Here is a 12,341-nt window from a genome sequence, read left to right as displayed (position 1 = left end):
ATGGAGGTCCTCGATTCTCGAACTTCGTCCCATCCTGAATTTTCGGCTCAATGTCACGTTTTAGATGCCCACCTCGAAGATGCTTGTTGGACTCATAATAACGACTGGGGAAAGGTTCGCAAAAGCACGAAGGGATTGGAAAAACCGAACGAAGGGCAGAAGAGCATTGACTGCGAATCTGTTACCTTTCGATTGGCGCTATTCAATGCATATGCTTTGGCCAACGAAATAATCTCACACAATCCCCAACCCGCTGCCTACGGTACTCCGCCACCGCCATATACCGACGTGCACGATGACTTACCACCTGCATATTCGGCTCTTCCAACCTTGGCTGAAGCGAAGCTATTCGTCAACAAATCCGCTCCTTCATCCAAGAATGCCACCCAATCTCAAGGTGCAAAGTCGAAACCCACATCGTTGATTGACTTTGAGAGCACGCACGGATTTCGTCAGCATGGAAAGAAACAGAAAGCAAAATTGGCTGCCAAAAAGGTTGTGAGTGGCTCATCTGGTGATGGCGGCGATAGTGGAAAGAAAAACGACAAGACAACAGACCCTCCAGGTGGAAGCGGTGTCGGAGGAAGTGCAGGTGGTGATGACGACGGTGACAATGGTGACAAAAATGACGATGGCTGGGGCGAAGCCACAAGTAGCAGCAAAAAGAAAAAGTCCAAGAAGCAGCAAGAGGAAGAGGAAGAGGAAGAACGGAAGAAAAAGGAGGCAGAGGAGGCTGCGGCTGCTGGTACGGCCACTAATAATCTCAGCTGGGCAGATGATTTGGACAACAACAATGATGATAGTTGGGCTGGTTTAACATCTGTGGTCAAGAAAGATAGCAAGAAAAAGAGTTCGGTAAGAAAAACCTCTGCAAATAAATACAGCCATGCGTGTACTAATCGTTGCAATCTAGCTTGACCCGACATCCGCTGCATTCGGAGAACCTGCCGGAAACTCGTTTCAGGAAATCAACCTGGACGATTCCGCACCGCAACTGGATCTTAGCTTCGAACCCACCAAAGGGGCATCTGGAGGTTACGGCTTCGGAGGTTGGGGAAAAGACTGGAATACTGGTAGCAAATGGGGATTTGGCTCGATTGGCAACGAAGCAAAGGAACCACCAGTCAAAAATGAGAGTCCTTGGGGTTTGAGTGAGTCTAAGAAGACCAAAAAGGCGACGGGATCTCTCGGCTTCGACTTCGGCGACTTGGGCACGTCAACAGGAGATATTGGTACTTCTAAGGAGGTCAAAGATGAAGACGATACCTGGGGTGCTTTCACTGCTGTCGGTAAGAATAGCAAGAAGAAGAAGGACAGTATCTCCGAGGAACCTCCTGCTGCCGATGATTGGGGTCCATGGGGTGTAAAGAAGACTTCAAAAAAGGAAGAACTGGCACCTGAGCCGAAGACGGGGCAGACTGAGGATGTATGGGCAGCCTGGGCGAACAAGGACAAGAAGAAGAGTACTCCTTCAAGCGCAGCTAAGAAGACCGAAACCGACGATATTTGGGCCGCATTCAAGAAAGACAGCAAAGCGGATATTATCGACTTGGACTTCCCCAAAGAGACTGCCCTAGCACCCGATCCTGAGCCAGTCATCGACAATGTCTGGGCGGTGCCGGTTAAGAAAGATAAGAAGAAGGCAGGCAAAAAGGAGGCTGAACCAGAGCCGGTACAGTCCAAGACCGAAGATGTCTGGGCTTCCTTTGAGACCGATATGAAGAAGGAACCTGAAGAGGAATCTAGTTGGAGTTGGGGCCTCGGTGGCAAGAAAAAAGACAAATCCAAAGGTCTTATTGAAGATCTAAGCTCCTCGTCGCAAGTCAATAGCACAGCTGCACCGCCGGAAAAAGATTGGCTTAGCGCCTGGGGAATTGGGGGTAAAAAGAAGGAGGTTGTACCGGAGCCAGAGCCAGAGCCGGTTCCTGAAGTTGAGAAGCCGAAAAATCACGAATTTTGGGATGGTTGGGATACCTGGACTCCCTTGCAACGCAAAAAGAAGGAAAAAGAAGCTGTCAAGAAGGGAATACCGGCTCGTATAGAAATACCTCAACCAGTAGTCGAACCAGAACCGAAACTTGTTGAACCAGAACCTACGCCTGCTCCACGCAAAAACCATGAATTTTGGGACGGTTGGCAAAGTTGGGGTCCAGTGACAAAACGGAAGAAGGAGCGAGAGGCTGTGAAACTGGGTATCCCTCCGTTGATCGAAGATATTGCACCAGAACCTGAACCGGAGCCTCAACCCGAACCTGAACCAGAGCCTGCCCCGGAGCCACCTAAGAACCATGAATTTTGGGATGGCTGGCAGAGTTGGGGTCCGGTGACAAAACGGAAGAAGGAGCGAGAAGCTGTGAAGCTAGGCATCCCCCCGTTGAACGAAAATATCGCGCCAGAACCAGAGCCTCAACCCGAACTTGCACCTGAACCAGAGCCTGTCCCAGAGCCACCCAAGAATCATGAATTTTGGGACGGCTGGCAGACTTGGGGTCCAGTGACGAAAAGGAAGAAGGAGCGAGAAGCTGTGAAGCTAGGTATCCCCCCGTTGAACGAAAATATCGCACCACAGCCGGAACCTGAGCCTCAACCCGAACCTGCACCTGAGCCGGAGCCCGCCCCAAAGCCCCCTAAGAATCATGAATTTTGGGACGGCTGGCAGACTTGGGGTCCAGTGACAAAAAGGAAGAAGGAGCGAGAGGCTGTGAAGCTGGGTATTCCCCCGTTGAATGAAAATATCACGCCAGAACCCGAACCTGAGCCTCAACCCGTACCTGAACCGGAGCCTATTCCAGAGCCACCCAAGAATCATGAATTTTGGAACGGTTGGCAAGACTGGACTCCATCAGCGCGCAAGAAGAAGGAGAAAGAAGCGATAAAAAAGGGTATTCCCCCGCTGATTGAAGACATTGCTCCTGAACCCGAGCCCGAACCCGAACCTGAACCTGAACCTGAGCCCGAGCCCGAGCCCGTTCCGGAAGCACCAAGAAATCATGAGTTTTGGGATGGCTGGCAAGACTGGACTCCATCAGTTCGCAAAAAGAAAGAAAAAGAAGCAGTACGAAAAGGAATTCCTCCACTGATTGAAGAGGTTGTTGTCCCGGAGCCTGAACCCGAACCAGAACCGGAGCCTGAACCCGAACCAGAACCGGAACCAGAACCAGAACCAGAGCCTATCCCCGAGCAACCCAAAAATCATGAATTTTGGGATGGCTGGCAAGGTTGGTCCACTTCTATGCGCAAGAAGAAAGAAAAGGAAGCAGTCAGAAAGGGTATTCCCCCTCTAATTGAAGATATCCCGGAGCCTGAGCCTGAACCTGAGCCGGAACCGGAACCGGAACCAGAACCAGAACCAGAGCCACCTAAGAATCATGAATTTTGGGATGGCTGGCAAGACTGGACTCCATCAGTACTCAAAAAGAAAGAAAAAGAAGCGGTGCGAAAAGGCATTCCTCCACTGATTGAAGAGGTTGTTGTCCCGGAGCCTGAACCGGAGCCAGAGCCAGAGCCAGCACCACCACCAAAAAACCACGAGTTCTGGGACGGTTGGCAAGACTGGAGTTCATCACAGCGCAAGAAGAAGGAAAAGGAGGCAGTTAAGAAAGGCATTCCCCTGCTAATCGTGGATATTGCGCCGGAGCCTGTAGTCGAGCCAGAGCCGGAGCCAGATCCGGAGCCAGAACCAGAGCCAGCGCCGCCACCACCACCAAAAAATCATGAGTTCTGGGATGACTGGGATTCATGGACGCCTCTTCAACGGAAGAAAAAGGAGAAGGAAGCGATAAAAAAGAATATCCCACCAAGGCAGGAGATTGTGGAGCCTGAGCCTATCCCTGAGCCAGAACCAGAGCCCGAGCCTGAACAACCTAGGAATCATGAATTTTGGACTGGTTGGCAGGATTGGAGTTCTAAGGATCGCAAGAAGAAGGAGAAGGAAGCCAAGTTGAAAGGCATCCCAGATTTACAGGAAGATCTACCGTCTGCGCTTGAACCCGTACCCGAACCCGAACCCGAACTTGAACCAGAGCCTGCAGCTGAACCGGAGCCTGAACCTGAACTTGAACAACCCAGGAACCATGAATTCTGGACTGGTTGGGAACTTTGGTCCACCAAGGAGCGTATAAGGAAAAAGAAAGAGGCCAAACTCAAGGGCATTCCCCCATTACAAGAAGATTTACCGCCTGCACTTGATCCTGCTGCTGAGCCCGAACCAGAACCGGAAATTGTACCGGAACCAGAACCTGAGCCCGAACCAGAACAACCCAGGAATCATGAATTTTGGACTGGTTGGGAACTTTGGTCTACCAAGGAGCGTATAAGGAAGAAGAAAGAGGCCAAACTCAAGGGCATTCCCCCATTACAAGAGGACCTACCGCCTGCACTTGATCTTGCTGCTGAACCTGAACCCGAGCCGGAGCCGGAGCCCGAACCAGAACCTGAACCCGAGCCCGAGCCAGAGCCAAGAAACCATGCATTTTGGAATGGATGGGAGAATTGGAGTGGTAAGGAGCGCAAGAAAAAGGAGAAAGAGGCCAAGGCAAGTGGTATACCACCACTAGATGTGAATCTCAAGCCTGCTCTTGACCCCGAACCTGAGCCAGAGCCTGAACTTGAGCCTGAACCTGAACCTGAACCTGAGCCCGAGCCTATACTGGAGCCACCAAAAAACCATGAGTTCTGGGATGAATGGGAAAATTGGAATTCCAAAGAGCGAAAGAGAAAGGAGAAGGAGGCAAAAGCAAAAGGCATTCCACCTCGACAGGAGCTCCCTGCCATTGAGATTCCTCCTGAAGCCCCTGAAGTTCCACAGATTTCCGCCTGTGAGCCAGCTGTAGTAGAGGAACATAAGGACGATTACTGGGCCGACCTAAACAACTGGTCACTTAGTGAACGCAAGCCAAAACAGAAGGAAACAAAAAAGAAAGGAATTTTAATGCCTGAAGAGGATCTAGCTCCACCTCCTCCAGCACCCACACCTCCAGCACAGGGCTTAACGCCAGAACCAAACTTAGACGATCTTTTGGATGACGACACATGGGGGGGGTTTGCTTCAAGGTCTTCGAAGGCTAAAAAAGCAGCACCAGTAGAAGAAACTCCTGCGAAAGCAGTCAGAGGATTCTGGGCTTCTTTCAGCTCATCTGCAACTACCAAGACCAAGTCAAAGGAAGAGAAACCCAGAGGGGGCGAAGACCTGTTAATTGACATGGATGAAGTTGCTGAAGCGCCATCCGCTCCTCTAGTGGACGATATAGCCGCGTCAGCCGCTCCCCCGCCCAAAGCCACGTCAAAGGCAACCAAGCCTGGAAGACTTTCAGTAGCTGAGCGTATCGAGGCTCTTGAGAGATCAAAACGAGAAAAATCAAAGGAAAAAGCCAGAGAAAAGGAAGCGCCAAATCATATTATCGACGATTTCCTTGTCGACGATGCGGGTTACGGCAAACAAAGACTAACCAAGTCGTCATCGAGCAAGAAGGCCATTCCCGAAGAAACACCTCCAGAGCCAGTAGAAGAAGAGATCTCACACGAGTCAATACCCGGCAGCTTCCCTGAACCCGAACCTGAAGAACCTGAGCCTGAGCCTGAGCCTGAGCCTGAACCTGAACCTGAACCTGAACCTGCACCAGCACCAGAAGCACCGAAAAACCATAAGTTCTGGGACGGATGGCAAGAATGGAGTCCTTCGGTGCGTAGGAAGAAAGAAAAGGAAGCAATCAAGAAAGGAATACCTCCATTGATCGAAATTATTGTTCCCGAGCCTGAACCGGAGCCGGAGCCCGAACCAGTACCAGAAGCACCCAAGAACCACGAATTCTGGAATGGATGGCAAGACTGGACGCCTTCAGCGCGTAGGAAGAAAGAGAAGGAAGCAATCAAGAAAGGCATCCCTTCGCTGATTGAGGATATTGCTCCTGAACCTGAACCCGAGCCCGAGCCTGTTGAACCTGAACCTGAGCCCGAGCCTGAACCAGTACCAGAAGCACCGAAAAACCACAAGTTCTGGGACGGATGGCAAGACTGGACACCTTCAGCACGTAGGAAGAAAGAGAAGGAAGCAATCAAGAAAGGCATCCCTTCGCTGATTGAGGATATTGCTCCTGAACCTGAACCCGAAGCCGAGCCTGTTGAACCTGAACCTGAGCCTGAACCAGAAGCACCGAAAAACCATAAGTTCTGGGACGGATGGCAAGACTGGACGCCTTCGGCACGTAGGAAGAAAGAGAAGGAAGCAATCAAGAAAGGCATCCCTTCGCTGATTGAGGATATTGCTCCTGAACCTGAACCCGAAGCCGAGCCTGTTGAACCTGAACCTGAGCCTGAACCAGAAGCACCGAAAAACCATAAGTTCTGGGACGGATGGCAAGACTGGACGCCTTCGGCACGTAGGAAGAAAGAGAAGGAAGCAATCAAGAAAGGCATCCCTTCGCTGATTGAGGATATTGCTCCTGAGCCCGAGCCTGTTGAACCTGAACCTGAACCTGAACCTGAGCCAGCCCCACCACCACCTGAACCTTCCAAAAAGAGCAAGAAGTCTTCTAGCACCAAGAAATCATCTACTCCGGCAAAGACATCGATAAAGGCATCGAAGCGTGAATCCTTGGTTAGGTCAATGGATGAGGAACCTGTGGTAGAGCCTCCTGCTGCTCAGGAGGCAGCTGCTGAAGAGTCGACCTCAGAAGAAGTTCCTCCTAAACCTCCAACTCCACCACCTGAACCCACTACAGAATCGTCAAAGAAGGAACGGACAAAGGTTGAACGCACAGCAGGTGCGTCCTCGTGGGGTTTCTGGGGAGCCGCGCCGCCGCCTAAGAAGCCTGCAAAGAAGGTCGATCAGTCAGCCCCTGTGAAAGAAGAGCGCCCGAAGGTAGCTCTGACGAAGTCTGACGCAACGGCACGTCGCAGGGTACGGGAATCAGACAATGAGGATATGGAAAGGTCATCGACAGACAAAGACAGACGATCTGACTCCAAACGCCAGAGTCGATCCATGGGAATTTCTAATTTCATCCTAGCGGGACCGCCGCCTTCTAGAAATAAATCAGTTAGAAGACCTGATGTTCAATCACGTCCCACTTCGCGTCGCCCGTCAGTCGATATGGGCGATACTGGTCTTCCTTCTCCACCTCCTGACGACAAGCCCGAGATCTCCGACAAAGCAGCCAAGTTGATGGGCATCAAGACTTCGTCGTCGAGGAGAGATGGTGGTGAACGAAAGAAGAGACGTAGTAAGTCATCCTATGCAGCTACTTATTTAGATTATGACTAACTATTTCATAGGTGTTCGTGATCCCTACGCGCTTGATGTGGGTGAGGATACCGTTATGGTGAATGCAGAAGCGGAAGGCGAAGTTTCCGAGAAAATCAGGAGGAGCAAGTCAAAGCCTAAGAGAATGGTAAGTCCTTCACAAGTTAGTATACGTGTTGGATAATGGCTAACTCTGTACGAATGTAGTCCGAAGCGCGACAGGTTGAGGAGGAACCTGTGATTGTTGAAGCAGAGCAAAGCCCTCCAAGTGCAGATGTAGTTTCTGGTCCAGATGATATTGCTTTTGTGGAAGCCCCCTCTAGAGAGTCCAAGGAGCGGCGATCTCGAAGATCTGCTCCTGCTCCTGCAGTAAAGAAGCCTGAAGCTGGCGGCTTGATGGGCCTGTTTGGTTCTTTGAGAAAGCCAACCAGACAAGAACCCGAACGCAGGAAGTCACGACCTCGACGCGATGAGATGACGGAGACTGAGCGTGATGAAAAACGCGTGAAACGTGAACGGCGACGATCTGTCAAGCCAGAGACCGATGCCGAAGGGTTCACCACTGATGCTGGCCCTGTGAACGTTGACACGGAGGTCGATGATATGGAAGCGATGAGGGCCGAGCGTAGAGCGCGTCGGCGTGCAGCTGAGCAGAAAGCGCGCGAAGTGGAGATTCGAGAAGCTGAAGAGCGACGGGCTCGCCGAGAAAGACAGCGTGAGCAACGGGAGAGAGAGCTTCGAGAAGAAATGGAGCGCGAGGCACAACGACGTGAGGAGAAGCTAGCAAGGCGTGCAGCTCGCGAAGAGCGACGTGCTAGAGAGGAGCAAGAAGCGAGAGAAGCTCAAATGCGTGCCGAAGCCAAAGCAGCTGAGCGGCGAGAACGGAGGCGAACACGAGAACCTGTTGAAATGAGTGGAGGATTATCCAGACATGCTTCGAAGGCTGATAGACGCCGTTCAGAGCGACGATCAGAGGACGAATACGCAAGATATCGCGATGAGCGTCCGCGAGTTGACCGGCGCAAAACTGCCCCAGGCCCCGCTGAACCCCCACGTGGGTATGGCATGCCTGGGAAAGAGAAGACGTCCTCTTGGGTGAATTCACAAGTGCTCGACCCTCCAGAAGCTCCTCCAATTGTACCAACAGTTCTGGATATGGCTCCTAGCAATGAAAATGGGCCTTCACTTTCGTCCGATGAGGAGGCGAGGCGCAGAATACGTCGACAGGCTCGTCGTCGTTCCAAGTATCCTGATATGGCTGATGAAGAGGTTGAAGAAATGCGCCCTAGACGGCGGGACTCTCGACGAGTTCGCGAAGGAGCGAAGAGTAGCTCTGGAGATGGTGATTTAGAACGAGAAAACGGCATGCGTCGACGCGAGAGCGCATATGAGCCACCAACTCGTGCACCAAGCACGAAGAGGACAAGTTGGTTCAAGAAGTTGACGAGTCTCTGAGCTCGTTCTCCCAATATCTTGTGTTGCGTCCTTTATTCGGTATTATTTTTGAACGCAGGCGGATAATGTTTGTTTTATGACTTGAATGACTTGGTTTTTCCTTTTAGTTTTGAGTCGTTGAATGGTGTCATCTGTTGATTATACCCTTCATACTTGATCGTCTGTTCACAGCGTGTTTATTCTATAATATCGACAGACAGGGAGAGGGCGTTGTATGAAATACCCAGTTGTTTGTATGCCTGATTATTTTATGGTGTTGATTTTACTTCTGTGTTCTGATTGCTATTGAAATGATATAATGTGATTTTACGGCTGGACATTTTGGAATGCTTTGTTTGATATATACAGAATCAGGCTATATGTGTGTTGTTGAGGTATTACTGTACTCAATCTTGTTGCATAGGACTTTATTATATAGTATCATATCAAACACATGTATGATACAATGGCGAGTTGTTTGTTTCATAATGTGACATGATGAATATGATGAATATGATTTTAACTAACCAAATTCCCACTTTCAACGAGCACCCTCCTTATCTTTCTCTTTTCTCCTCTTCTCAAAGTACATTCGTCCAGTTTCATAGGCACTTAAATATAGTCCGAATCCCAGTGCCGTCCACCCTGCTCTCAAAAAACCCCCTTTGAACAAGCCACGCATCCCTTCTTTTTGGTAGATCTCCTTTCCAACAGTAAACGCACTTCTACTCCTAGACGGCGAAGTTGATGAAGTGCCAGAACCAGCAGAGGCATGCTGCTCCCCATCCCCAGCCGCTGCAAGCATAACCCTCGTCTTGATGACATCAATCGGTGTGGTGATAATCGCCGCAACGCAGCCTGCTAATCCAGCTGATAACGCGGTAATCAACGTTCTCTCCGAGACAGTTTGCGCCTTATCCTTCTCCTGCTGCTGCCGCCGCCATCTACTTTGCATTCGTTCCCTCAGATACTCAAAAAGCGGGAGCTGCATAGCTGTAAACGGCAAATTTCTCGCAACAAGCGTCCCATATCCGCGCCAGAGACGAATGGGATTCGCTCGAAATGTTGATAGAACCTGCATTGTCGGATATTTCATTGTTCCTGTTGCTGAGGACGTCCGGCGGTCTGTCGATGTGACCATCTGCGCATTCTGTTTCAGGACTTCGGCTGGCGTGAGGATGAAACATGATACGCATTCTGCGATTGAAGAGGCGATGCTGTTTATGACTGGTGCTGGGAGGGAGTGTTTGAATGGTAAGAGATTACCACCAGTGGTGGTGGAATCACTGGAGTTCCTTGTGGCTGCTGAGTTCAGGATGTGTTTTATGCCTTCGTATGTGGTGAAAAATGCTCCTGCTGAATGCCATTAGTTAGTATTTCATACCCTAATGATTGTTGAGAGCTAGAAGCTTACAAGAAGGTATCGTAGCTATAACAATACTCCATATCCCCTGATACAGCCCTCGAAAGAGTGATCTTCGATGAATCGCTCCCGTAGCAGCATCGGTATATAACTCCTTATATCTTGGTGACTGGATGCGAGTCTTGAGAGTGTCGAGAGGGTAAACGACAAAGTCGACTGTGAAAGCAGCTATTGCTCCAGCCTTTTGATATGTAGCCCAATTAGTTAAGATACCATCGGAAGGTAGATAGTACATACAAGCCAGATATCGGTATTAGTGTTATACATTGGCGGTTATCATGGCATTACTCCCTTCGCCTCATCCTAGGTATAGAACATAGGATCTGTGATGGTAGGGTAGGGGTCAACACACGTGAAAGACATCGATGATCTCATACCTACCTGCATTCCCCGGCTGCGGATCCACTCACTTTTAGGCATGGATCTGATAAGATAACAAGCCTGAGGAATGCCCCTGCTCATACGACATGATTGCATACAAATAGAAGAATGATATTCAAGTTTATACGTTAATTTTCATTGACACGAGTAGCCCTAACTCTAATTTCAAGCATGGACAACCACAGATACATAATTTTTTCCCTTCCGACGCCGGAGAGTCATGCAAAATGCCCACAAGAATCGACATTCGTCATTAGATAAGAAAAAAAAAGAGACAAGGACAAAAAAAAGAAGACATGAAAATAATCTTCAAGAAGAATAACAAGAGTAATCTATCTATTCGGTCGCCTCGCCAGGAAGCAGATTGCCCTTGACGGCGAACATCTTGCCAGTTGTCGAGGAAACGAAACCGTCAATTTGACGCGAATATTGCTCGACTTGTCGGGTATTGAGCATGCTCTCCAATCGGCTGGGCTCCTGAGGAAGCTTGAACAAGCGCTGCCACTCATCTTCAGGGAGAGGAGCCTGCTTGAGAGTAGCACGGCTGGCATTCTCGGCTTTGCGCTTTGCTTGCCAGGCGGCGATCTTCTGTTGTTCACGAGCGAGTGATCGCTGGTAGTATTGGAAGTTGTTGTTCTCGGAGTGGTGGGTTTCGATAGCGTCCAGAAGTAAATCGCAGTTCTTCTCTAGGAATGGGTCGATGCTCAATGACAGGTTATCGAAGTTGGGAGAGAGTACGTTGGATTGCGCAACGGGGCCGTTCTTGAGCGCGGAGAGCGAGGGTGGGAGGTCAAGAGGCTCCGATGGCAAGGGAGTCGGGAGTTGGTGAAGGAAAGATGTGAGAAGGTGGGAGTTGTGGATTTTGACCGGGAGCTCGACGAGGATGTCTTGGTAGCGGAGACCGGACTTCTGGAGTCTGGAACACAGTTAGCGACTTGGAAGATGATCCGAGTAGAGACATATCATACTGCTCAGATGTGAATTTATTTTCCTTGAACGCAGTCATGAACTGCGGGGAAAGACGGAAAGCGCGAAGGCTCAAGCTGCCCTGCGAACTGCGGCTGATATCATGGACAAGAGCGACGGTCCGTTCATTGAGTTCCTTCTGGTAGAAAAACTGGTTCTCAATAACGTTCAAGTTGATAAAGTTGCCCATGTTCGCGCTGGTGTACCATCCGACATTCTGGGCATCGATGTTCACTTCACGGAGCATACGAATCATCTCAGCCTGGTAGGCGGTGTTCGCCTTGGCGCGAGGAGCAGCAGCAGCAGCATTTGGTGTTGAAGTATCAAAGTGCGACTCGGGGGGCACTTCCACGATGGGGAACGGGAATGTGTTTGTGATTTCTAGCGTGTCTCCAACATCAAGACCAACAAGGGAGCCGGTAGCGACAGTAGGGAAACTCTGAGAACTGTGCTTGATGATTTTCATGACAACCTAGCGCCGAAAACACTGTTAGTATGGTCATCCAGCAGACGCATCGCGGCGGCGACGAGGGGTAGGATTTTTTTTCTTCTGGGGGAATCATACCAGGGCTTCCACCTGGACTGCCGCGAGAGGAGTTTCTTTCCTGCATGTCATTAGCGACTTTCGAACAACACAATCGTTAAAATCAACTTACTCCATCTTGAATATTGTCGAAGCAGCTAGGTCGAACAAGGCGTTGTCGATTGCTGAGTCGATTGTCTTCGTCTTTGCGGACTCCGTTTTGTGTGGGCAGACTGATTCATACCCGATCAGGAATAGCGCGCCAAGCAACGTTGATTTTCTGCTGCTGGACTGTGAAGCACATCTACGGTCTTCTTAAAGTGTGAGAAACCATAGAGATAAAAGTCTGTATTTGAAGATGAACTTAAAAACAT

The 12,341-nt window shown here is 50.0% G+C and overlaps 3 protein-coding genes across 3 annotated transcripts; 1 reads left to right on the top strand and 2 right to left on the bottom strand.

Moving 5' to 3' along the window:
• On the top strand, positions 1-8,695 carry EYB26_003164 (uncharacterized protein; the record flags this gene model as incomplete). The annotated part of the gene is made up of 4 exons (XM_054262467.1): positions 1-855; positions 914-7,220; positions 7,273-7,388; positions 7,448-8,695. 4 exons carry the CDS (start codon positions 1-3, stop codon positions 8,693-8,695), a joined length of 8,526 nt encoding a protein of 2,841 aa, XP_054118442.1.
• Positions 8,696-9,215: 520 nt separating this feature from the next.
• On the bottom strand, positions 9,216-10,364 carry EYB26_003163 (uncharacterized protein; the record flags this gene model as incomplete). The annotated part of the gene is made up of 3 exons (XM_054262466.1): positions 9,216-10,030; positions 10,089-10,278; positions 10,335-10,364. 3 exons carry the CDS (start codon positions 10,362-10,364, stop codon positions 9,216-9,218), a joined length of 1,035 nt encoding a protein of 344 aa, XP_054118441.1.
• A 450-nt stretch (positions 10,365-10,814) lies between these two features.
• Positions 10,815-12,105, bottom strand: EYB26_003162 (uncharacterized protein; the record flags this gene model as incomplete). The annotated part of the gene is made up of 4 exons (XM_054262465.1): positions 10,815-11,394; positions 11,447-11,916; positions 12,010-12,049; positions 12,101-12,105. The coding sequence occupies 4 exons, from the start codon at positions 12,103-12,105 to the stop codon at positions 10,815-10,817; spliced, it is 1,095 nt and encodes a 364-aa protein (XP_054118440.1).
• Positions 12,106-12,341: the final 236 nt, after the last annotated feature.

This window comes from Talaromyces marneffei, chromosome 2 (assembly GCF_009556855.1).
Source record: "Talaromyces marneffei chromosome 2, complete sequence".
Lineage (NCBI taxonomy): Eukaryota > Fungi > Ascomycota > Eurotiomycetes > Eurotiales > Trichocomaceae > Talaromyces > Talaromyces marneffei.
This window is presented reverse-complemented; position numbering and strand designations above follow the sequence as displayed.